General features: G+C 35.5%; 1 protein-coding gene across 3 annotated transcripts in view; it reads left to right on the forward strand.

Annotated features, from left to right (window-relative positions):
* FTO (FTO alpha-ketoglutarate dependent dioxygenase) overlaps positions 1–23,778 on the forward strand; it is a 373,847-nt gene that overhangs the window by 82,667 nt on the left and 267,402 nt on the right. Inside the window, exon 2 of one of the 3 annotated variants that reach the window (XM_059382694.1) lies at positions 14,371–14,438. The exons of the other annotated variants lie outside the window; for them this stretch is intronic. Within the exon in view, the coding sequence (XP_059238677.1) occupies positions 14,415–14,438 (24 nt within the window). The 5' untranslated portion in view covers positions 14,371–14,414. The remainder of the gene's footprint in view (positions 1–14,370; positions 14,439–23,778) is intronic. 3 annotated transcript variants of the gene reach the window in all.

A 23,778-nucleotide genomic window follows, 5' to 3' on the forward strand; every position in this document is an offset into this window, starting at 1 on the left:
TAAGTTTGAGCTAACTAAGTAAGCACAAAGGATGAAGAAGAGAGACCCAGGAAGTGAAAGGGAGTTGCTTGGTGATGTCATATAGAACTGTGGTAACTGACAGATAACCCGAAGGTTGGCAGGAAGGAATGGGCCCATGAGGACAGGCAAAATTATTTATCTTTTTAGTCTATTTCTAAACTTTCATTAAGTATAATTAAATAAAATGTGTTAAACACCTGGGTAGTGTTTGTTTTGTAATTGCACACACATTTATTTCATTACAAATAATAACCCATTTGATTTAATCTTCTTAACAGCCTTGTGAGGTAGGTATGATTTCTGTGTCTCTTCTGTAGATGGGGATATGGAGGCACAGGGTGGTTAAGTAACTTAAGCCCACACAGCTAGTAATTGGCAGAGGTAGGATTTGAACCAGTAAGGTCTAATTTTAGAGCCTGAGCTCTCAACCGTTATTTTAAGCTATGCCCTCCTGCCTTTTTTCTTGGTGTTCAGAGGCTACTTAAAGAAATACCTAGTTCATCTGCAGATAAAATCTGAATAACTAAGTAGAAAGCCTGGTTTTCTGGTTATTATATCTCTCAGTGGAGTTGTGTATTTTATAGTATAATGAAATTATACACGTGATGGTTAGATTAGGTTGCAAGCCTTAGCATATTTGTAGAAGCACAAGTTTAGGATTATTATCCACTTTTTAAAAAATATTTTATTTTCAAGAGAGAGTGCACTTGCATATTAGGGGAGGGAGAGGGACCAGCAGACTCCTGCTGAACCAGAGCCTATTGTGGGGCTGGATCTCATGACCCTGAGATCATGACCCGAGGCCAAATCAAGAGGCTGGGGCTCAACCAACTGAGCCACCCAGGAGCTCCTGTTACTCACTGGCTATCAGAAAAGCCAGCAATGGTAATATTTCAAGAGTGATATAATTGGAAAAGGAAACTTGTAAATGCACATATCGAAATGGGATTAAATGCATGCTGAGGGAGTTAGAGAGTTTCATGCAGTGCTTCAGTCACGAAACTTCGGTAATAAAGAGTGTGGGTTGGCTTTCTGGAATCCTGAGAATGGATAAATGAAAACAAAAAGAAATAACTACTTTGTATTATACAACTAAAATAGTTATTAAATAACTCATTCTTTCAGGTATTTTTCTTTAACTTTTTATAACTGTGAGGCAGAACTAATAGTTGATATGGCTCTGTCAGCAGCTAAGAGATTTTTGTTGTCATTGTTGTTAAAGTAATATATCATGTCTTGTATAATTCACTTGTGGCTACACAAGGGAAAGTATTTAATGTCTGATTATGCGGCACTTGCTGTGTAAAGAGCAGGGAGCCAGAAAGGGACAGTAAAGAGCTAAGGATCATTTAATGGACAGTCACTGAGGTCACTTACTGATGTCTTTACTGCAACATCATATATATCTGCTTTCCCATGGCAGGTTGTTTGATCATGGCTTAATAGTTAAAGCTTTGTAAAATAACAAAGAAGTCAGAAATCCTACTGGTCTCAAGTGTTATTATTTACAATTGGACGGCTAGCAAGAGAGTGCTTAGTTTGATCATACTAATGCTAAACTGGGCAAGACACAAGGTGAAATCTCATGGAGTTCTGTCCTCTGACCCTTTGAGTAGACTAGTAAGGTATGAAGTCTCAAGGTGGAAATTCCCTGGAGATTGAAATATGATTGAGGGAATGTGACTTTTTCATCTAAACAGGTGTGGCCAAGAGGAGAGTTGTTCTCCTCTTGGAAATGTAAGAGGTGAATTATTTAGGTCCTTGAAGCTAGAATATAGGTACAGTAGCAGTGAAGGACTTTTAATTAATCTGTTTCTCTCTTTTTGTGGTTTGGAATTGTATTGTCCTTGTTCTTGTATTTGTCTGCAAAATTGTGGGCAGCATTTTGATTGTGAAGAATCTTGGGTAAGTGATTGTCTCTGTTGGAGATAGTTGGAGATGGCTCAGGGAAACTGTAGTTTACAAGGTAGTTTGCTCAGATGAAGTCAAAAGAAGTTAGAATTGTTCCTTCTAAGCCATTATCCTTGAGTAAAGAATCCAGCATTTTATTTTGTTAGAGATACTTTTTGCTTTGATTGTAATAATATATTCTTCAGATATGTAAAGTACCTTTCTCCCAAAGTTCCAGTCCTTTCCACAATCATACCCCAACCTTTACTTCTTTTTAGATCTTGTTTAGCTGATTTTCATCATAGGAATTTTTTTCTTCATGAAACTTTTTTTTCCTTTTGAAACTTGGACTACATTCTTAAAATTGATGATTGTAGGTGGTTGGAACTTAAGATCAGGTTGGTGAGACAAATAGATTTTGATACTCAAATTATTGTCTGAAGAGCTGAAGTATATATTTTTTTATGTGTGGTTTCACTTACGAAAAACATTCTTGTAAAAATATTTCTTGTCAGAGTAATTTACAAGAACAACGAATGCTATTGCTAACTTTGTGGAATACTTGGGAAAGTATGAATTACAGTGAAAGGTGTTGTCTTAGGGAGGATATTTTAAAAGTGCTGAAAAGTGTAATGTTACAGCTTGATGCAAGAGATGAACTCTATTAGGAACTGAATAATTTATTAGAAAGGTGCTCATACTGAAAGAAGGAAAGAGAAATGAGAATTCTAACTAATGAACTCATATAATGCCCAAATTTATTGTCTTTACATGGACACAAAGTATAGATTCTTAGATCTGGAACAGGCAAAGATAAATAGCCCAGCAAAAAATGGACAAAAGTCATGAACAGGCATTTCACAAAAGAGCTGCTGCAGGTGGCACTTAACATATGAAAAGTTACTCAGCCTGATTATTAATCAAAGACATGTAAATTAGACTGAACTTGTTTTTTCGTTTATCAACTTGCGAGAGATCGAAAAGTTTGATAATAATTGATGTATGTGTGAGTAAATGAAGAAATGGGTATTGTCTGTTAATGGCTGTGGAATGGGTATCGTTTTCCTGGAGGGCAATTTCACAATATGAATCAAGAGTCTAAAAAGAGTATACCTTTTGACCTAGTGAGTCTACTGCTAAGAATTTTTATCTTAAAAGAAATCATCTGTGCCTTCTTGTCAAATGGTGGAGTAAGCTTATAGCTTATGTATGTCTTCTGCTCCAAATACATGTCAATGATTGCTAACACATTAAAAGAATGAAAGATAAAAAAGAGTCATAGGTAGGCTTACAGGCAAGATATTGCTGTGGACCAGAAAGAGAACTAAATGTAAAAGGATAAGCTGGATTGAGGGCATGATCCTGCAAGGGCTTAGGGTATGGAAATAAAAAGTAGCAGTTGTGAATTTAGGTGCTATGGGATTATGGGAACTCAAAGTTTACTCCTTGAGATGGACCGAACCAGGTTCACTGCATTAAGCCAGAAGTGGAGGTGAAGTTGTATTTCTCATAAAGGGGAACTCAAAAAAGACCAAGAAGTTAGGGGAATAGTATATATGGAGTGATGGGTTTTGAGGAGCAGGAGAAGAAAGATAAACCTTCAAGTACAGAAACTCAATCAGTTTGATTGGTCATGGAGTAATGGGGGGAGAGAATGTGGTGCTTCAAATCCCCATAAGAGATTTGGCCTTGGACTGGTGGTATAGGGAGGCAACTATAGAATTACTATGGAGGGAAAGGTAAGCACAGAGGGAGAGAGAGAGGAAGGGGGAAAAAACAAAGCAAAACAAAACAAAAAGCAAAACAACAACAACAACAAAACCCAAAAGCCAAGGACAAAAGAGCCATCCACTTAGAATTAGCCTTCAAAACAAAATATCAAAAAAACCCAACCAAATAAACAAAAAACAAACCAAACCAACCAAACAACAACAACAAAAAAACCTTAAAGAAAACAAATGCATGTTGTGAATGTTAAATGTAATATAAGTGATGGATCACTGAATTCTGTTCCTGAAAACAGTATTACACCATATGTTAACTAATTAGATTTGAAATAAAAATATGAAAAGAAATAGTTAACAAACTCAACAATGAGAACGAAGAATTATTCCAGGTGAGATTAATTCAAAGGTAGATTTATTTATTTGTTTATTTATTTATTTATTTATTTATTTGACAGACAGAGGTCACAAGTAGGCAGAGAGGCAGGAAGGGAAGCAGACTTCTTGCTAAGCAGAGAGCCCAATGCAGGGCTCAATCCCAGGACCCAGAGATGATGACGTGATCCAAAGGCAGAGGCTTTAACCCACTGAGCCACCCAGGCACCCCTGAGATTAATTTTATAGAAAAGTCAAAGACTGGGGTGCCTGGCTGGGTCAGTCAGTATACTATGTGACTTTTGATCGTGGGGTCATGAGTTCAAGCCCCACACTGGGCTTAGAGCTCACTTTAAAAAAAAAAAAAAAAAAAAAAAAAAAGAAAGAAAGAAAGAAAGAAAAAAGAAAGAAGAAAAAGAGTAAAAAAAGTCAAACTAAAATAAGCATGCTCAGATGTCTAGGAAATTCAACGGGATAAATAGATGCATCACAATAAAAGTGAAAATTTAAAAAGCCCCCCAGATATGCACAAAGGGAATAGGAACAGCTGTATCTGAAAAATAGCCAGATCTAAATTTTGGAAATTTAGGAAACGTTAGAAAAAGTAATGTCATGAAACAATAAACTCAATAGATGGGGTGAACTTTAGATAGAATTAAAGCAAGAATTGGTGAATTGGAGGAGAGCACTAAGGAATTCACCCAAAAGGCAGCATGAAGAGACAAAAGATTAAGAGAGGAAAGAGAGAATGAGAGAGAGGGAGAACGAGAGAATGAGAACATGCATGTAGCAGACTTGCAGGATATATTGAGAGGTTCCAACATATGTTTGTTAGGAATATGAGAAAAAGATAATGAAAGGCATGATGGAGAAGCAAAATGTGAAGACCTAGGAGTTGAGAATTTTCCTTATATAATGAAAGATACGACTCTTCAAATACTTTGGGCAGGACCATCATTTTGAATCTGTAGAATACAAAAAAAATTTTTGAGATTTGCCCCTCTCCCCAAATGCAGATTATTTACAAAACAGTCTCATTAGCAACAGATGCTGGGAGATGGGAGAGTAAAATCCTCAAAGTGCTAAGGGAAGATTATAATTAATTTCAGTTTTAAAAACTGATGAAAAAATGGGACGCCTGGGTGGCTCAGTTGGTTGGACGACTGCCTTCGGCTCAGGTCATGATCCTGGAGTCCCGGGATCGAGTCCCACATCGGGCTCCCAGCTCCATGGGGAGTCTGCTTCTCTCTCTGACCTTCTCCTCATTCATGCTCTCTCTCACTGTCTCTCTCTCAAGTAAATAAATAAAATCTTTAAAAAAAAAAAAAAACTGATGAAAAAAATACAGATATTTTCAATCATAAAAAAGGATGAAGAGGAGAGTTATCATCCATGGATTGTTACTGGAACTGTTACAATTTAGTGAGAACCAAAGTGAATCCAGAGGGAAAGTTTTTAATACAGGAAACAAGGGTCACCGTAGAAATGGATGGAAAGTTCACGTAATTATTTGTTTAACATACTACTTTTCTGTTTTAAAATAATACAAAATGAACACTCTGAAGAACCATAATGAGCATGTGGAAAAGCAAATCCTGTGTGATCTGGTATTAAGGACTCAAAAGAGGGTACACAACTGGCATTCCTGATTTCTAAGAATGATAAATAAATATGATACATTTGAGAGCTAACTTACATGAAATGGACACGTATCTTGAAAAATATGCATTACTTAAATTGCCTCAAGAAGTAGTAGGAAGTTGGACTAAAGTGATGAAAGAAACTGAATAGTAACCAAAAGTCTATGCTCTAAATGACGACAGGCCCAGTTTTGTAGGCAAGAGATGCCCTATTTCAGTAATCCTCACTTTCCCTCCTCTCTTTTTTCAAAACCAGTTTATTGAGGTATAACCAACCTACAAAAAAAGGGCACATATTTAAATTACATGACTTGATAAGTTTTGACACATGTCTAGACTTGTTGAATATTACTCATTACCCCCGTAGTTTCTTGGTGCCTCTTAGCGATGCTCCCCTCCTCTTCCCTCCTGCCCTGGCCCCAGTCAACCACTTGTCTGCTCTTTGTCACTATGGATTAATTTTCATTTTCTAGAATTTTACATGAATGGACTCCTTCAGTATGGTACTCATTTCAGCCTGGCTTCTTTCACTCAGCGTAGTGGTTTTGAAATACATCCATGCTGTTGTGTGTATCCGTAATTCATTCTTTTTTATTGCCAAGTAGTGATTTTTGTATTGATACACCACAATTTCTTTTTCTTTTTTCAGTAGACTCTAGTTTACTTATTTGTTCACTTGTTGATGGACATTTTGATTACTTCCAATTACGGGCAATTACAGATAAAGCTGTTTTGAACATTTAGGTACGCGTTTTTGTATGGACATGTGCCGCCATATTGTAGGCCTATATCTAATTTTTTTCAGAAATTGGCAGATTGTCTTCCAGACTGGTTGTACCATTTTATTTTCATGAGGGCAATATATTAGAGTTCTAGTTTGAGTGTTTTGAGAGTAGAAGTTCTCGATGAAGTTTATAATTTTTTTTTCTTTTATGGGTTGTGCTTTTGGTTTCATGTTTAAGGAAACTGCCTTGCCTTACCTAAAGACTTAAAGAATTTATGTTTTCTTCTACTAGTGTTATAGTTTAAGTTTTATGTTTATTTATATAGTTGGGTTTTACACTGATATGTTCAGTTAGAGATAATTTTATATATGATACAAGATGTGGATTAAAGTTCTTATTTATGGGGCGCCTGGGTGGCTCAGTGGGTTAAGCCGCTGCCTTTGGCTCAGGTCATGATCTCAGGGTCCTGGGATCGAGTCCCGCATCAGGCTCTCTGCTCGGCAGGGAGCCTGTTTCCTCCTCTCTCTCTCTCTGCCTGCCTCTCTGCCTACTTGTGATCTCTCTCTGTCAAATAAATAAATAAAATCTTTAAAAAAAAAGTTCTTATTTATTTATTTTTATATAGATACCTACTTCTTCAAGAATTATTGATTGGAGGATTTTTTTTTTTCTTCTGCCATTGAGTTAACTTTGAATCTTTCTCAGAATCCATTGACCACAAATAGGTGTGTCTACTTTGGGATTCTGTTTTGTTCCATTTATCTGTTTGTCAACTTTTATGCCAGTACCACACTGCCTTGATTTCTGTAGTTTTATATTAAGTCTTGGGAGGTAGAGTGATGTCCTTCAACTTCATTCTTCTTTTGCAAAGTTGTTTGCCACTTTAGATCTTTGCATTTCCATATAAATTTTAATTGTGTTAATTTTTACAGATAAAAAACTGCAGGGATCTTGGATTGGGATTGCATCATTTTGGGGACAGTTTGACATTTTATGGAGTCTCCTGATCATGAACATAGCATATCTTTGCATTTATTTAGAAATTCTTTAATTTCTCTTAACACTGTCTTCTTCTTCTTGTTTTTTCTTGTGTGAGTTTGGAACACACTTTGCCAGATTTATTCCTAAGTAGTTTTTAATTTTTGATGTTACTGTAAGTGATATTAAAAAAATTAGTTACATTTAGTTGATTGCTGGTATTGCAGAACTGATTTTTGTATATTGATTTTGTAACCTTGTCCTGTAGGTTGTGTCCTACAACCTATCGAATTTAGTAGTTCTAGTTGCTTTTTTGGTCGAACCTATATGGTTTTCTGTATGGGTGCTTGTGTTATACACAAATAAAGACAGTTTTATCTTTTCTTTATTTCTTCCTAGTCTGGATGCCTTTCATTTCTTTTTCCGGCTGTATTGTACTGGCTAGAACCTTCAGTACTATCTTGAATAGAGGAATGACAACAGACATCCTTGCCTTTTCCAGATCATACAGTGAAATCATTTAGTCTTTTCATCACTAGGTATGATGTTAGCTATATGGTTTTCACAGATTCCTTTCTCAGGTTGAAGAAGTTTCCTAGTTTACTGAGTGTGTTAAGTAGGATTGATGTTGGGTATTATCCTTTGTTTTTATTGTATCAATTCATATCACCATATGGTTTTTCTTTCTTAGTCATCAGTAAAGCTGATGATTCATAATATGAATTATGTCAGTTTTAGAATGGAATTATACAATTCCTCATTTGTGGAATAATACTGGTGACATATTATTCTTTTATGTGTTGTCATATTCAGTTTTCTATTTTGTTAATAATTTGCATATTCATATTACCGAGGGATAGTGGTCTATAATTTTATTGTAATAATTCTGCTTGGTTTGGGGAATTTCATTAGTTTTTTAAATGAGTTTGTATGGAATTGATACTTCTTTATGAAATGTTTAATAGAATTGGACAGTGAAGTTTCTCAGGTTAGCGATTTCTTTGTGGGAAATTTTAAAAATACAAATTCAATGTCATTATTAGATATAGGGCTATTCAGGTTATCTTCTTTTTTTAAAAAAAAGATTTATTTATTTATTTGACAGATACATATATATAGAGAGAGATATCACAAGCAGGCAGAGTAGCAGGCAGAGAGCGGGAGGGGGGAAGCAGGCTCCCGCCAAGCACAGAGCCCAATGTGGGGCTTGATCCCAAGACCCTTAGATCATGACCTGAGCCTAAGGCAGAGGCTCAACCCACTGAGCCACCCAGGCGCCCTATTCAGGTTATCTTCTTGAGTAAAACTCAGTAATATGTGTCTTCAGGGAATGTTTTTCATTTTGTCCAAGTTCTGCAGTTTATTCTCTTAAGTTCATAATACCTCCTTATTTACCTTTTATTTGGCATATTGAGACTGCAGTGGGTTTTTTTTTCACCCTAATCAGTATAGCTAGAGATTTAAAATTTTTTTTTCTCAAAGAACTAACTTCTGATTTCTTTGATTTTCTTTACTTCTCTGTTTTCTATGTCATTGATTTCTACTCTGTTTTTTTATAATTTTCTTTCCTCTCCTTACTTTAGGTTTCTTTTGGTCCTCTTTTTCTTTTTCTTTTTCTCCTCCCGCCGCCCAGGCGGAAGCTGAGGTAATTGATTTGAAACTGTTTTTCTTTTCTTTTTTTTTTTTTTTTTAAATGTAGGCTTGTAACTACAGCTACATCCTAGAAATTTTGAATTTTTTTTTTCATTTTCATTCAGTTTGACCTAGTTTTTAATTTCTTGTTTGGCTTTTTTGACCCATGGGTTATTTAGAACTGGGTTATTTAGTTTCCAGCTATTTAGAGATTTTTCTAGATCTATTTCTGCTATTGATACTTAATTTCTTTTTGTTATAGCACCATACCCATCCCCGAGGTTTACTGAGGTATAATTGACATATAACATTGTGTAGTTTAAGTTGTAAAATGTGATGATTTGATATATGTAAATATTGCAAAATTATTACCACAATAGGGTTAATTAAAACCTGTGTCATCTCACGTAATTCCTTTTTTTTTTTCTTGGTAAGATCTTTTAAGATCTGCTCCCTTAGCAACTTCCAGTATTGTTTGTTAGCTATTGTCGATTAGATCCCTAGAACTTCCTCATCCTATAACTAGAAGTCTGTACCCTTTGACCAATATCTCATTTTTCCTCGCTGCCCAACCCCCCACCTCCGCCCCCAGCCCCTGGCAACCACTGTTCTGCCTTCTGTTTTTATAGTTTGGCTTTTTTAGATTCCACACAGAAGTGAGATCATCCAGTATTTGTCTTTTATCTTTCTGACTTCGCGTAATGCCCTCAAGGTTTATCCATATTTTCCCAAGTGGCAGGATTTCCTTCTTTCTCACAGCTGGAAAACATAACATTATATAGATATATCATCTTTATCCATTCATCCATAGATGGACACTTAGGGTGTTTCTATATCTTGGTTATTATGAATAATACTGCAGTGAACAGGCAAGTGTGGATACCTCTTTGAAATCCTCATTTTATTTTTTTGGTTTTTGTTTTTGGACATATACCTAGAAGTGGGATTGCTGTACCGTATGGTAGTTCTATTTTTAATTTTTTGAGGAACCTCCATATTGCATTCCACAGAGTCTGTATATTCCTGCCAACAGTGCATAAGAGTTTGGATTCCCTTTTATCACCAAGATTTATCTCTTCTCTCTCTCTTTTTTTAAAAAGATTTTATTTATTTATTTGACAGAGAGAGACACAGTGAGAGAGGGAACACAAGCAGGGGGAGTGGGAAAGGGAGAAGCAGGCTTCCCTCTGAGCAGGGAGCCAGATGCGGGTCTCAGCCCTAGGACCTTGGGATCATGACCTGAGCTGAAGGCAGCTCAACAATTGAACCTCCCAGGTGCCCCTTCTCTTTTTGATAATAGCCATTCTAACAGGTGTGAGGTAGTACCTCATTGTGGATTTGATTTGCATTTTCCTGATGACTAGTGATGTTGAGCACCTTTTTATGTTCCTCTTGGCCATTTGCTTGTCTTCCTTGGAAAAATACTTATTCACGTTCTTTGCCCTTTTTAAAATCAGATTTTTTTTTTTTTAATTTTGCTGTTGAGTTATATGAGTACTTGATATATTTTGGATAATAACTCCTTCTCAGAGGTGGTTTGCAAATATTTTCTCCCATTCCATAAGTTGACTTTTTATTTTGTTCATTGTTTCTTTTGCTGTGCGGAAGCTTTTTAGTTTGATGTAGTCCCACTCATGTATTTTTGCTTTTGTTGTTTGTGCTTTTCTTATCACCCCCCCCCCCCAAATAATTGTGAAGACCAATGTCAAGGAGCTTTTTCCTAAATTTTTTTCTAGGAGTTTTATGAGTTCAGGTCTTACGTTTAAGTCTTTAATTCATGTTGAGTTAATTTTTGTGACTTGTGTAAGGTAGAGGTCCAATTCCATTCTCTGCATGTTATTATCCAGTTTTCCCAGCACCATTAATTGAAGTTACTATTCTTTCCCCTTTTGAGTATTTTTGGCTATTTTGTCAAATAGTAATTGACCACATATAGAGAGTTTATTTTTTGGCTGTTGATTCTTTTTTTTTTTTTTAAGATTTTTTATTTATTAATTTGACAGAGATCACAAGTAGGCAGAGAGGCAGGTAGAAAGAGAGAGAGGAGGAAGCAGGTTCCCTGCTGAGCAGAGGACCCTAGGATCATGACCCAAGCCGAAGGCAGAGGCTTTAACCAACTGAGACACCCAGGCACCCTATGGACTGTTGATTCTGTTCCAGTGCTCTCCATGTCTGTTTTTATGCCATTTACATAGTGTTTTTATTACTATACCTTTGTAGTTTAGTTTGAAATCAGGAAAATGTGAAGCCCCCAGTTCTGTTCTATCTCAGAATTGCTTTGGCTGTTTTGGGATCTTTTGTGATTCCTGTAAGTTTAGGATATTTTTAAAATTATTGTGAAAAAAGCCATTGGAATTTTGATAGAGATTGCATAGAAAGTATAAATGGCTTTGGTGGGTAGTTATGCACAGTTTAGCAGTACTTATTCAATCCATGAACATGGGATACCTTCCCATTAATTTCTGCCTTCATTTTATTTTAGCAAAGTCTTATAAGGTATACAAATCTTCCATATCTTTGATTAAAGTATTTGTTTATGAGATTATTACAAATAGAGCTGTTTATTTTTTTATAGATATTTTGTTGTTAGTGTAGAGAAACAACAGGTTTTCATGTGTTGTTTTTATGTCCTGCAACTGTGCTGAATTTTTTTCTAATAGTTTTTTGGTGGAACCTTTTTAAGATCATTCTGTAGATAATATATACCATCTACAGCCAGAGACAGCTTTGCTTCTTCCTTTTTTTTTTTTTTAAGATTTTTTTAATTTAATTTTTTAAAAAGATTTTATTTATTTATTTGACAGACAGAGATTACAAGAGTTTTATTTTTTTAAAAATTCATCTGACAGAGTTCACAAGCAAGCAGAGAGGCAAGGAGTGAGAGAGGAAGGGGAGCAGGCTCCCTGTGCTGAGCAGAAAGCCCAATGCGGGGCTAGATCCCAGCACCCTGGGGTCATGACCTGAGCCAAAGGCAGAGGCCTCAATCCACTGAGCCACCCAAGTGCCCCCCCCCTCTTTTTAAAAGATTTATTTATTTATAAAAGAGAGAGGAGAGTGGGGGGCAAGGGCAGAGGGAGAGGGAGAGAAAGTCTCAAGCATACTCTGCACTGAGCACAGAGCCTGATGTAGAGCTTGATCTCATGAGCCTGAGATCACAACTTGAGCTGAAACCAAGAGTCACATGCTTAACTGACTACACCAGCCAGGCACCCTGCTTCTTCCTTCCTGATTTGGGTATCTTTTATTTGTTCTTCTTGCCTAATTGTTCTGGCTAGGACTTGTTGTAATACATTGAATAGGAGTTGTGTGAATAGATAGATACCTTTGTCTTGATTTTAGAAGGAAAGCTTGGGCCTTTTTTCATTGAGTATGATGTTGGCCGTGGGCTTGTCCTATATGACCTTTATTAAGTTGAGGTACTTTTTTTTTCTACAACACGTTTTTTAAAAGAGTTTTTTTTTTTTTTTTAAATCATGCCAGAGTCATTGTATTTTGTCAGATGCTTTTTTTTAAACATTTATTGAGATGATCATATGATTTTTGTTATATTTTATCAATGTGGACTATTACAGCATCCTTGCATACCATGTGTAAATACCACTTGATAATGGTGTATGATCCTTTTAATATGCTATTGAATTTGGTTTCCTAATATTTTTTTGAGAATTTTTTTACATCTGTATTCATCAGGAATATTGGCCTGTAGTTTTGTTGTTGTTGTTCTGTTTTTTCTTGTAGTACCTATACTGGGCTCTGGTCTCTGGGCAATGCTAGCCTTGTAAAATGAGTTTGGGAGTGTTCCTTTCTCTTTAATGTTTTGGAAAATTTTGAACAGGATTTGCAGTAATTTTTCTTTAAATCTTTAATAGATTAACCAGTGAAACCATCTGGTTTTGGACTTTTCTTTGTTGGGAGGTTTTTGATTACTCATTGAATCTTTTTATTTGTTACTGGTGTGTTTAGATTTTCTGTTTCTTCATTATTCAGTCTTAGTAGGTGACCATTTCAAGGGATTTATCAATTTCTTCTAGATTATTCCATTTATTGGTATCTAAATGTTCCTGGTAGTCTCTTCTAATCCTTTCTGTTTCTGTGGAATCAGTTATAATGTCTCCTTTTTGTTTTCTTTCTTTCTTCCTTTTTTTTTTTTTTTTTAAATTTAGTTGAGTCTTCTTTTTTTTTTTTTTTTTCCTGGTCTGTGAGTTAAAGGTTTGTCAGTTTTGCTTATTTTTAAAAAGAAAAACTGGTCTAAAGTATAGTTCAAGTTTAATGTTTCCATGTTGATTTTCTTTCAGGATGATTTATCCACTATTCAGATGGGTTAGTGAATTCCCCTACTAATATACTTTTGTCTGTTTTTCTTTTCAGATATGTTAATATTTGTTTAATGTATTTAGGTGCTCCAGTGTTGGGTGCTTATATGCTTATTGTTATATTCCCTTAATGAGTTGAGCCCTCTATCATTATATAATGACCTTATTGTCTCTTGTTAAAGTTGAATTAAATTCTATTTCATATATGTAGAGCTACTCCTTTCCTTTTTTGGTTTCCACCTTGCATGGACTATCTTCATTCCTTTACTTTGAGCCTAAGTGTGTCTTTAGATTTTAAGTGAGTCTTTTGTAGACATTGTGTAGTTGGGTCTTAAAAAAAAAAAAAATCTACTTAGCCACTCTATATCTTTTGGTTGGAGAATTTAACCCATTAACATTTGGAAAAATTATGAATAGGAAACGACTTACTAATGCCATCTTATCAATTGTGTTTTGGCTATCTTGGAGTTCCCTTATTCCTTTCTTCCTCTCTTGGTGTCTTCCTTTGTGCATTGATGATATTTTATAGTGGTATGTTTTGATTTTCTTCTCTTTGTGTTTGTGTATCTATTATAAGGTTTGGATTTTTGGTTTCCGTGAGGCTTCCATAAAAGATTTTTTACATGTAAGAGACTGTTTTATGCTGATAACAACTTAACTCTACCTGCATACAGAAACTCCACTGTTTGTTTTTATTTATTTTTTAAAGATTTTTATTTTTAAGTAATATCTATACCCTTTATGGGGCTCAAACTCAAAACCCTGACATCAAGTGTTGCATGCTCCGCCAACTGAGCTAGCCAGGTGCTCTAAAATTCTCCCCTTTTATTCTTAAAAGTTTCTGATGTCACAATTTATCTCTATGTTGTGTATCATTAACAAATTATTGTAACTATAGTTGTTTTAATGCTTTTGTCCTTTAACCTTTTTACTAGAGATAAGTAATTAGCACATCACAATATTACATTATAACTCCAGCCAGGCACTACACCATGTACGAATTTTACCATGTACATTACCGCTATGTTGTATATTTTCATCCTTTGAATTAAATAGCATCCTTTCATTTCAGCTTGAAGAATTCTCTACTTAGCATTTCTGCAAGGCATATCCAGTATGGATGAACTCACTCAGAGTTTGGTAAGGTCTTTATTTTTCCTTCATTTTTTTGGAGGACAACTTTGCTAGGTAAACTATTTTTGGTAGTTTTGGTTGGCATTTTTTTTTCAGCACCTTGAATATTTCATCCCACTTTTTCTTGGTCTCTGAGGTTTCTGCTGAGAAATTCACTCAGAGCCTTGTATGAGTTCCCTTATAGGTGACAAACTTCTCTTGCTGCTTTTAAGATTCTTTCCTTGTCTTTAATTTTTGACAGTTTTATTATAATGTGTCTTGAGTTAGACTTTTTGAATTATATCTGTTTGGGAGTTCTAAAAGCATTGTGAATTTGGATGGCCAGATCCTCCCCCAGATTTGGGAAATTCCCAGACATTATTTTTTGGAATATGTTTTCTGTGTGCTTCTTTTTCTTCTATTTTTTTGTCCCCCTCCTTAGACTCCAGTAGTTCCTATTCTGCTTCTCTTTATGGTATCTCTCAGTTCACATAGGCTTTCCTTCCTCGTTTATTTATTTATTTTTCCTTATTCTCCTTTATCTGGGTAATTTCAGAGGTCCTATTTTCTCCTTCACAGATTCTTTCTTCTGCCTGATCCATTCTGCTGTCCATACTGTCTATTGTGTTTTTTATTTCATTCATTTTGTTCTTCAGCTTCATAATTTGTTTGGTTCTATATCATTTCTGTCTCTTTAACTTCCAATTTTGTTCATGCATTGTTTTCCTGATTTCATTGAATTATTTTGATGTGTATTCTCATAGCTTATTGAAGTTCCTTAAAATAGCTATTTTGAATTCTTTTTTGGATAAATCACAGCTCTCCATGTCTTTATAGTTGGTTATCAGAAAATTATAGCAATTCCTTGATAGTGTCATATTTCCCTAATTTTTTCATATTCCTTGACCTTTCATTGCTGGCTCCTTCAGTCTTCACTGACTGACGTCCAGAGAGAAATATCTTCTGTCAGCCCTACTAGGGATTCTGAGGCTTTCTCAAACCTGTGAATATCCCTGTTCCACACTTCTTGCTCCCTTTTGTGGCAGAATTCTTAAGCTTGTAAGTCTTCTCTCAGTTTTGCAAAGCACCAGATGGAGTACTGACAGCTTGCCTTTTGCAGGCCGTGTTAAATGCTCAGGTTTATAATCTCTGTTTGATCTCCTCAGATTCAGAATGGCTGTCTGTGCATGCTCAATAGTTGTCTGGAAAAGCATGCTCTTGTCAGCTTCCTGCTTGCTACAGAATGGGGGTTTGTGGGTGAGAACTGTGGAGCACTGGGTGGGTACTCTTGGGCCAGTTGTAGGGATCAGATCACTGGGTGGGGTGATGTCAGCATCTTGTTGGTTGGCTTTCTAATGGAGCCCATGGTATGGTTAATAGGATATTTGTCCTTTTAACATGTATGTTTTAAGCCTTGCCTGTTGTTCTCCTGCCAATCACTACCCACCCTCCCAGTTGTGAAGCTTATGACTTGGTACTCTTGGTGGGATGAGAGAGAAATGGTCCTCTTCGGCAGCATCCCATACAGATTGGGAGGCCAGGTGCTTACTCACAAAATTTCACTTTTAACCATGGGAGAAACATGGGTTAAGAAGGGTACTGGGTACTCTGCACACTAACATGTGCCCCCCCCCACATAGGAGAAGTAACATGGATAAAGTCAAGTCATTCCTCTTATCCTCCCAACATGTCTAGTCATGGATTTTTCTTGCTTATATGGTGTGCTGGAACTTATCCACTGGATTCTGACACTTCCACATGGGCCCTCTTGTCTGTGGATAGTTGTCTAAGTCAGTGTTCTCCAGGATTTCCTGGACCTTGGCTTAGACGGGCTGGAGTCAGTAGTGGATCTAGGTTTGTACATCTAATACTTGCTATTCAGGTGGGTGAGACACCTTTACAGTCCCTTAGTGTATGGTGCTGGATCCTACAGCTTATGTCTATGCATGCCAATTTGTTTTTGTTGAGGGGGGCATACAGCTGAGCAATGTCTTACTCAGTTGTGCTCCTGACGTCATTCTCCCCCAGAGAATGTATTTTTTAATGATCTGAACTTTTAGAAATATATTGATACTAGATATGGTCTGTCTTGCCAAACCTTCTGTGTGTATTTGAGACAAATGTGTATTTTGCTGTTGTTTGGTTAAATATTGTATAATGGTCATTTTATGTTGGTTTATAATATTGTTCGTCTTCTGTATTCTTACTGAGTGTTCTGTCTGCTTATTGAGAGGGGGATATTTAAATCTTTGCCTGTAATTGTGAAATCATCTATTTCTGTTTGCTGTTCTGTTAGTTTTCACTGCATGTATTTTGTAGATCTGTTGTTAGTTGCATCGATATTTAAGATTAAATATCTTAATTTAAGATGAATTAACTCCTTTATCATTATGAAATGACAGTCTTTACTTCTTATAATATTCTTTGCTCTGAAACTCATTTTATCTGATATCAATATAACTACTTCAATTTTTTTTGATGAGTACTACTGGTGTAAATATTTTTTCCATTCTTTACTTTCTTAAGTCATTTTTTTGGGGGTGGGGAGGTCACAAAATATGTGTAACATTAAATTTTACTATTTTAACCATTTTCCAGTGTATAGCTTTGTAGCATTAACTATGGTCATATTATTATATCCATTCTTCTCCTTTTAACTTTGAAGTTGATTTGTTATAGGCATCAGAGAGCTGGATATTGATTTTTTAAAAATGTAATCTGGCTATCTCTTTCAGTTAAGTTGTTTAGACTATTTATATGTAATATGATTGTTTATATGGTTGGGTTTAATTCTAGTATTTTACTGTCTAACCTTTGTTCTCCTTTTTTCTCTGTTTCTCCCTTTTTGGATTGATTTTTCATGATTCCATTTTACCTCTCTTGTTGGCTTATTACCTGTAACTCTTATTATCCATAACTTGTTTTAGGGTTTCTAGCATTCATCTTTATCTTAATAGAATATTTCTTTAAGTAGTACTGTTTTAGTTTAAATATATTTTAAGAATCTTATAACAATATACTTCTGTTTCTCTTTGACCATTGAGGTATTGTTACATGTTTCACTACTTCATATATTATAAACCCCACTATGTACTATTATTTTTGCCTTAAATTGTTAATCTTTCATACAGATTTTAATAATGAGGATAAAGTCTTTTATATTTTCAGTGTAGTTTCTGTTTTTGATTTTCGTTATTCCTTTGTGTAAACTCAGATTTCTATCTAGTGTCATTTTTTTCTTCTTGGATTTCTTTCTTTATCATCTCTTACAGTGAAGTTTTGCTGATACTAAGTTATTTTTCTTTTTCTTTATATGCAAACATGTTTATTTTGCCTTTGTTTTTGTAAGACATTTTGGCTTGCTATAGAAACCTAATTGACAAGTATTTTTCTCTCAGTTATTTGAAAATATTTTTTCTCTGTCTTCTGGCGAACATTGTTCCAGTGAGATAGTCCATGTAATGATTTGTTTCTCTGTACAGACTTTCTTTTTCTCTGTTTTTAAGATTTTCTCTTTTCACTGATTTTAAGTAATCTGATTATATTGTGGTATAGTGTTGTTTCCTTATTTTTTTTGTGCCTAGGGTTCTGTGAATATTTATCTTGAATCTGTGGATTTATAGTTTTCATAAAACTGGGAAAAATTTTGGCCATTTCTTTTTCTTTTTCCCATTCTCTTTCGTATTCTTTGGTGACTCTAATTACATGTATTTTACTGTTTAATGTCCTCTCACAGCTCACTAGTACCCCGTTAAATTTTTTTTAACCTGTGCTGTGTTTTGGATAATTTCCACTGATGTGTTTTCATGTTCACTGTTCTTTTCTTCTATGACATCTAATCTGCTTTGAATCCTGTCTTGTTTGTATTTCATCTCAGACATGTCTAGGAACATGAATTAATTTTCTTTATTCTTCTGTTTCTCTACTTAGGATGTTCAGTCTTTTTGAGCTTATGAATCAGAGTTATATAACTTTTTTTATTTTATTGATTACATTATTATTTTTTAAAGATTTTATTTTGTTTATTTGAGTTGAGGGTAGGGGCAGAAGAAGAGGGAAAGAATCTTCAAGCAGACTCTGCACTGAGTGTGGAGCCTGACTGGGGCTAGATATCATGACCTGAGCTAAAATCAAGAATTGGATACTTAACTGACTGAATCACCCAGGCACCCCTAGTTTTTAAAATGTACTTCTAATTCTGTCATTGGTACCATTTTAAAACCAGTTTCAGTTGATTTTTCTTTCCATTACTTTGCCTTATAGTCTTAACTTGCTTTCCATGTTTGTGGTTTTGGTTAGAAATAGCTTGATCCTTTTAGTCTTTTTTTTTTTTTTTTTAAGATTTTATTTATTTATTTGAGAGAGAGAGAGAGAGCATGAGCAGGGAGAGGGGCAGGCTCAGCAGGGAGCAGGATACGGAGCCTGATCTCAGGACTCTGGGATCATGACCAGAGTGAAGGCAGATGGTTAACCGACTGAGCCATCCAGGAGTCCCGGATTTTTTTAGTCTTGATTTAAGAATTTTTAGTAAAGAGCAGAGCCGCAGTGTAGCGTCACTTTTTTGTTACTACTGAGGCAAAATCCTCCCAAGATTTTTTTTCTGATATTTTGTGGATTATGAGATTATTTTGTCTGCTTGAATTTTTGGTCTGTAATAGCGTAGGCTCCCATTATTGGAAACAACAAGAAATGCTAAGTAAATTTCTTAAAAGAATTTCCTGAAAGCATTGTAGAGTTATCAAAGCAGCCAATACTTGGGTGTCCAAAATTAGTGCTGTAAGCATTTTTTTTAAATTTTAAAAGTAGGATTGCTTTTAATTAAAATCATTCAAGATTTTTGTATTTATATGTTCTTTTTAAGTTAAAAATTGAACAGCTGTTCAAAGATAAAATTTCTGTTGCCTCTGAGTTGGTGTGGTTAGAGTATAGTGGAAATGACCTCTACTTGGAAAATGAGAGTATGAGTTGTGATTTCTTATGACCAGCCACATAATCTCTTGCCAGCCACCTTATATCTCTGGATGGGCTTTTGTTTCTTCACCTGTTCTAAAATTTTATGACAATTTTTATTTTTATCACCAGCATAGCTAATTGAGGCATTTTATATATATAAAATTTTATGGAGAGCTTTTACATGTTTTTGCTGTAGCTCACCCAGGTAAATTAATATCTGAATTTCTCATGTAGCATGAATTTATGGCAGAAAGTGTAATTTGTTGGGTTACACATAGATTCTTTTATAGACAATTCGTAATACTAAATAAAACTCATTATCCAGAATAAGAGAATAAATAACAGTAAGTGGTTGCCAGAGTGTATTGAGGGTTTTTTATGGGCCAAGCCCTATTCTTAGATCTCTGTATGTGTTCATTTATACCTCACGTGGAGATGAGAGACTAGTTCCAAATTGTATTATCTAGACTGGTAGAACTGATATTAGAACTAACTTTTGTCTTCTTAACTCTTGCTTTGTTATGCAAGCCCCACCCCCTAGTTGAAAGCCATTTCCTTAATATCTGCATAGGTTATCATTTGTGAAATGTACTAATATACATAACTGATTTTATTTAATCTTCGTAGCACTCTTTGAAACAGTGTTTTACAGATGAGTAAACTGTATAACATATGTGGGAAGTGATGAGTCTGGACTGAAATTCTTCTCTTTTCCTCCAAATTCTGTTTATTTGCACCGTGCCATTATTTTCAGCAAGCATAGGAAAGTGAATTCCGAGTTTCTTGAAGTGGTCAAAGCACTTTATTTTTTCCACTTTCATTTAAAGCAAATGTGGCATACATGTATATAAGATATTTATTTATACTTATTTATTTATACTTATTATATTTATTTATACTTATACTTATTTTGGCTTAGCTCTTCGTTTTTACTCATCTTTGTGGCATTTCTCAGGGGTTTTTTACTTACACTCAATGCCCTGCTTAGGGACTAGGTCAGTTTTCCCACTTATTATTTGAAACCCTCAGAAGATCAGGTGATTGTTTTTACACTAAACATTCATAAGCCTTTATTTGTGACTTATTTTGAAAAGAATCAGAGAACAAAATTAAATTTTTATTGAACCCAACAAAATATGATTCATAGGTTAAAAATCATGTGGAAAATGAACAAAGGATAAAGAATAAGAGGAGTTAGCAGCATAATCTGAAGAAACTGAAGAAAATATATTTTATTTGTAGGTGAGATTCCCCCTTTTATGAAGAGTCATAATCTGGCTCATCTTCTTAATATAATAACTGTACGATTCTCAAACTGCGTCTCTCTTTGACAAGATGGGCAAGATCAGATAGAGCTTAACTTCTCACAGCAAGTCAGAGGCTTAGGGTTCACGTTCAGTCTCCAACTTGAATCCTTTATGGTTTTGAATGGCAGTGTGTTTTTTTTAAGGTCTTGTGCGTGTGTGTTCTTTCCTTGCTAGAGCTCTGGAAAGAGGCGTAGTCCTTATGTGTTCCTCCTACTAGGTGGGAAGGCTTGGGTTTTGCACTCTCTGGCTTCTGTGGGGGCATTTGTGAGCTGCCTGATGTATTTGACATCAGCGCGACAGCAAAGAAGTGTGTGAGCTGAGCAGTGTGTGGTAGGGCCCAGTTGTGTGGATTTACCTGTACGTCAGGCCAAGGAGCAGCAGTTAGCCAGACCTGACAGTCAAACACTGAGCACCTTCTACCTCCACTCCAGAGAGCATTTTAATGTTCTGTGTGTTTATTGACTAGTTGGCATTTGACACAAAAGAAGTTGTCAGAGCTGGGTTGTTTTTTTATTTTTCCCCCTTCACTCTTTAGTGTGCTGGTCTATGAGAGTTTCCCCCAATACATACTGCATATCCCAAAGATACCCATTTTCTAAAACAAAGTAATGAATGATGGCGTCCGCATTTTTATACTGAATTTTACATTAAGAATTAGTAAGTAATATGTTTGTTAATAATAGGTAATGTGTTGGGACGCTTGGGTGGCTCAGTTGGTTAAGCAGCTGCCTCCGGCTCAGGTCATGATCCCAGCGTCCTGGGATCGAGTCCCACATCAGGCTTCTTGCTCGGCAGGGAGCCTGCTTCTCCCTCTGCCTCTAGCCTGCCACTCTGTCTGCCTGTGCTTATGCTCTGTCTCTCTCTCTCTAACAAATAAATAAAATCTTAAAAAAAATAATAGGTAATGTGTTGAATAGGCAATCTGTTGACCTTGTATAAAAATGAAAATAGTACACCGGGAATGTTTTGAATAGCCTTGTTTGACCCATACCCCTTTCCAGTCATTTCCCACCTCTACCTCGTAGGCAACCATGGTGGTCACATATCTTTTATGTTTCTATATGCACATGGAAGCAGATAGCCTGTCTCTTGTCTTCTACTTCCTGAGATATTCTGGAGAGCTCTTCCTTTTGCTAAGGGAAGCTTTCTTATTCTTGTTAACCGTTGCAGTGTATCTCATTGTTTGTACATTGGATGTACCATGGTTTATTTTGCTATTCTCTGTGGATGGACACTTGCATTGTCTCTAATCTTTTTGTTGAGTTGAGATTACATTTACATACCAAAATACTCATTCTTTTAAAGTGTACAGTTAAGTGTTTCAAGTATGTTTCCAAGCTTTATTCCTACAAATAGTGATCCAGTGGGTAAAACTTGCACATACATTCTTCTGAACATTGTACAAGTATATCCAATGAAAAAAATCCTCAGAGGTGGGATTTCTGAGCCAATGGGCAAACACATTTATATTTGGATAGGAATTGTCGGTTGCTGTCCGTTGGTATTGAACTAATTTGCAGTCTAGAGTCTGAGAGGACTTTTTCTCCATAGTTGTGCTTGAAGTGACTTTGCCTTTTTATAAAGCAATTTTAATTCTTAAGAACTATGTGGAGTTCATGAACTACCAGTTTAATCTAATCTTAATTCCTGATTGAGTTCACCAAGGTGGAGATGACCCAAAAGTTCTTGTTAAGTCCATAAGTATTATTGTTTATAATTGATCTCATTAGTTAATTGGTAAAATTGTAGGCTGTGAATGTTGATACACAGAATAGATTACAGATGTGTGGTTTTAGGTGGAGTGACATCTGGATCCGCATTCTTGCCTGCCATGTAGATATAATGATGCTCACAGTATCAGAATTAAAATTTCCAGTGGAAAGAGACCATTTATATTCTCCTTGTCCTATAGTAGGGACATTCCTGTAAAATTTTATCCTTTTGATACAGCCTTCCAAGTTCTAATGTTTTATTGCCTGTCTGATACACTGGACTTCAACTGAGCTGGGAAGTAGGTTGTTTTTGTAATGATATAGCTTAAGTATTAATTATAAATAGAATTTCAGCCTCCAGTGATACATTTTGATCTGTGGAACAGGTCTCTTGCTCTTTATTCTCATTAAGATAGAGTCTTTAATTCCTTAGAGGTGTTGACCTTTGTGCTCCTTTTTATACGCAGATTAGCCTTATAGACTTGCCTGAAGAGATCTTCAGGTGGTATCTATCTATTTATTTATTTACTTATTTTAAGGTGATATTTTTAAGGCTTAGCCATTTCAAGTTTTGAGTTTTCATGTACATTTGAATTATTCAAGGATTTTAATAATGGGTTAAATTCTGTGAGGGGGCATTTAAGTATTCTACCTATAAAAAGGACTGGTAAAAGATTCATAGGAAAATACAGGCTTTCCTGAGGTCGCAGTGACAATTGCGTTATAGTTTTGATTAAATTTATGATGAAGTGTATAAATACATAAGTATATACATGAAAATATCATTAGTTCTTTCTATGCCCCAAATAATAGCTGATGTTGAAAACAGGCCACTTAACCAATGAATTTATCTAAACTAATGGTTTCTGTTCGTATTCTAGGTTCTTCATAAAGGAAAACTATTAGTAGTTTAACTTTTAAGCCAGTCTTACTATTGTAGATGAGAAAATACCTTGAGTCCAAGCAGAAAGCTTTCATTAGATAAATAGATCAGACTTCTGTATGAGTAAACTCGAGTGTTTTGCCTCTCTTAGATCAACCGGTTGCTATATTTCTATTCCTTTTTTCTTTATTTACTTGAGATAATTTGCAAAAAGATACAGAAAGATTTAAGTTTGGCCCAAAGGGTATTTTCTCTGGATTACTCTGTGATAGGTCTGTGAAAGAAGGCTGCTTTATTGGGATAGGAGAAGGTGATGGGTTCCCTGTATCTGGTTGAGCAGGTTGCTGACTCATATAAAGACAGTGTCCATTGGAGCATGTGGGGGCTAAATTCCAGTTTGTGTTCCTCAAGCCATGCCCCATAGAACAGGGCTACAATGAATCACACCAAGGCATACCATTTTGTAATTCTTACAAAGGTGTTGATAACAGCCTGAATATATGTCTTTTTAT

The sequence above is a fragment of the Mustela nigripes genome, chromosome 17 (genome assembly GCF_022355385.1).
Source record: "Mustela nigripes isolate SB6536 chromosome 17, MUSNIG.SB6536, whole genome shotgun sequence".
NCBI classification, from domain to species: Eukaryota; Metazoa; Chordata; class Mammalia; order Carnivora; family Mustelidae; genus Mustela; species Mustela nigripes.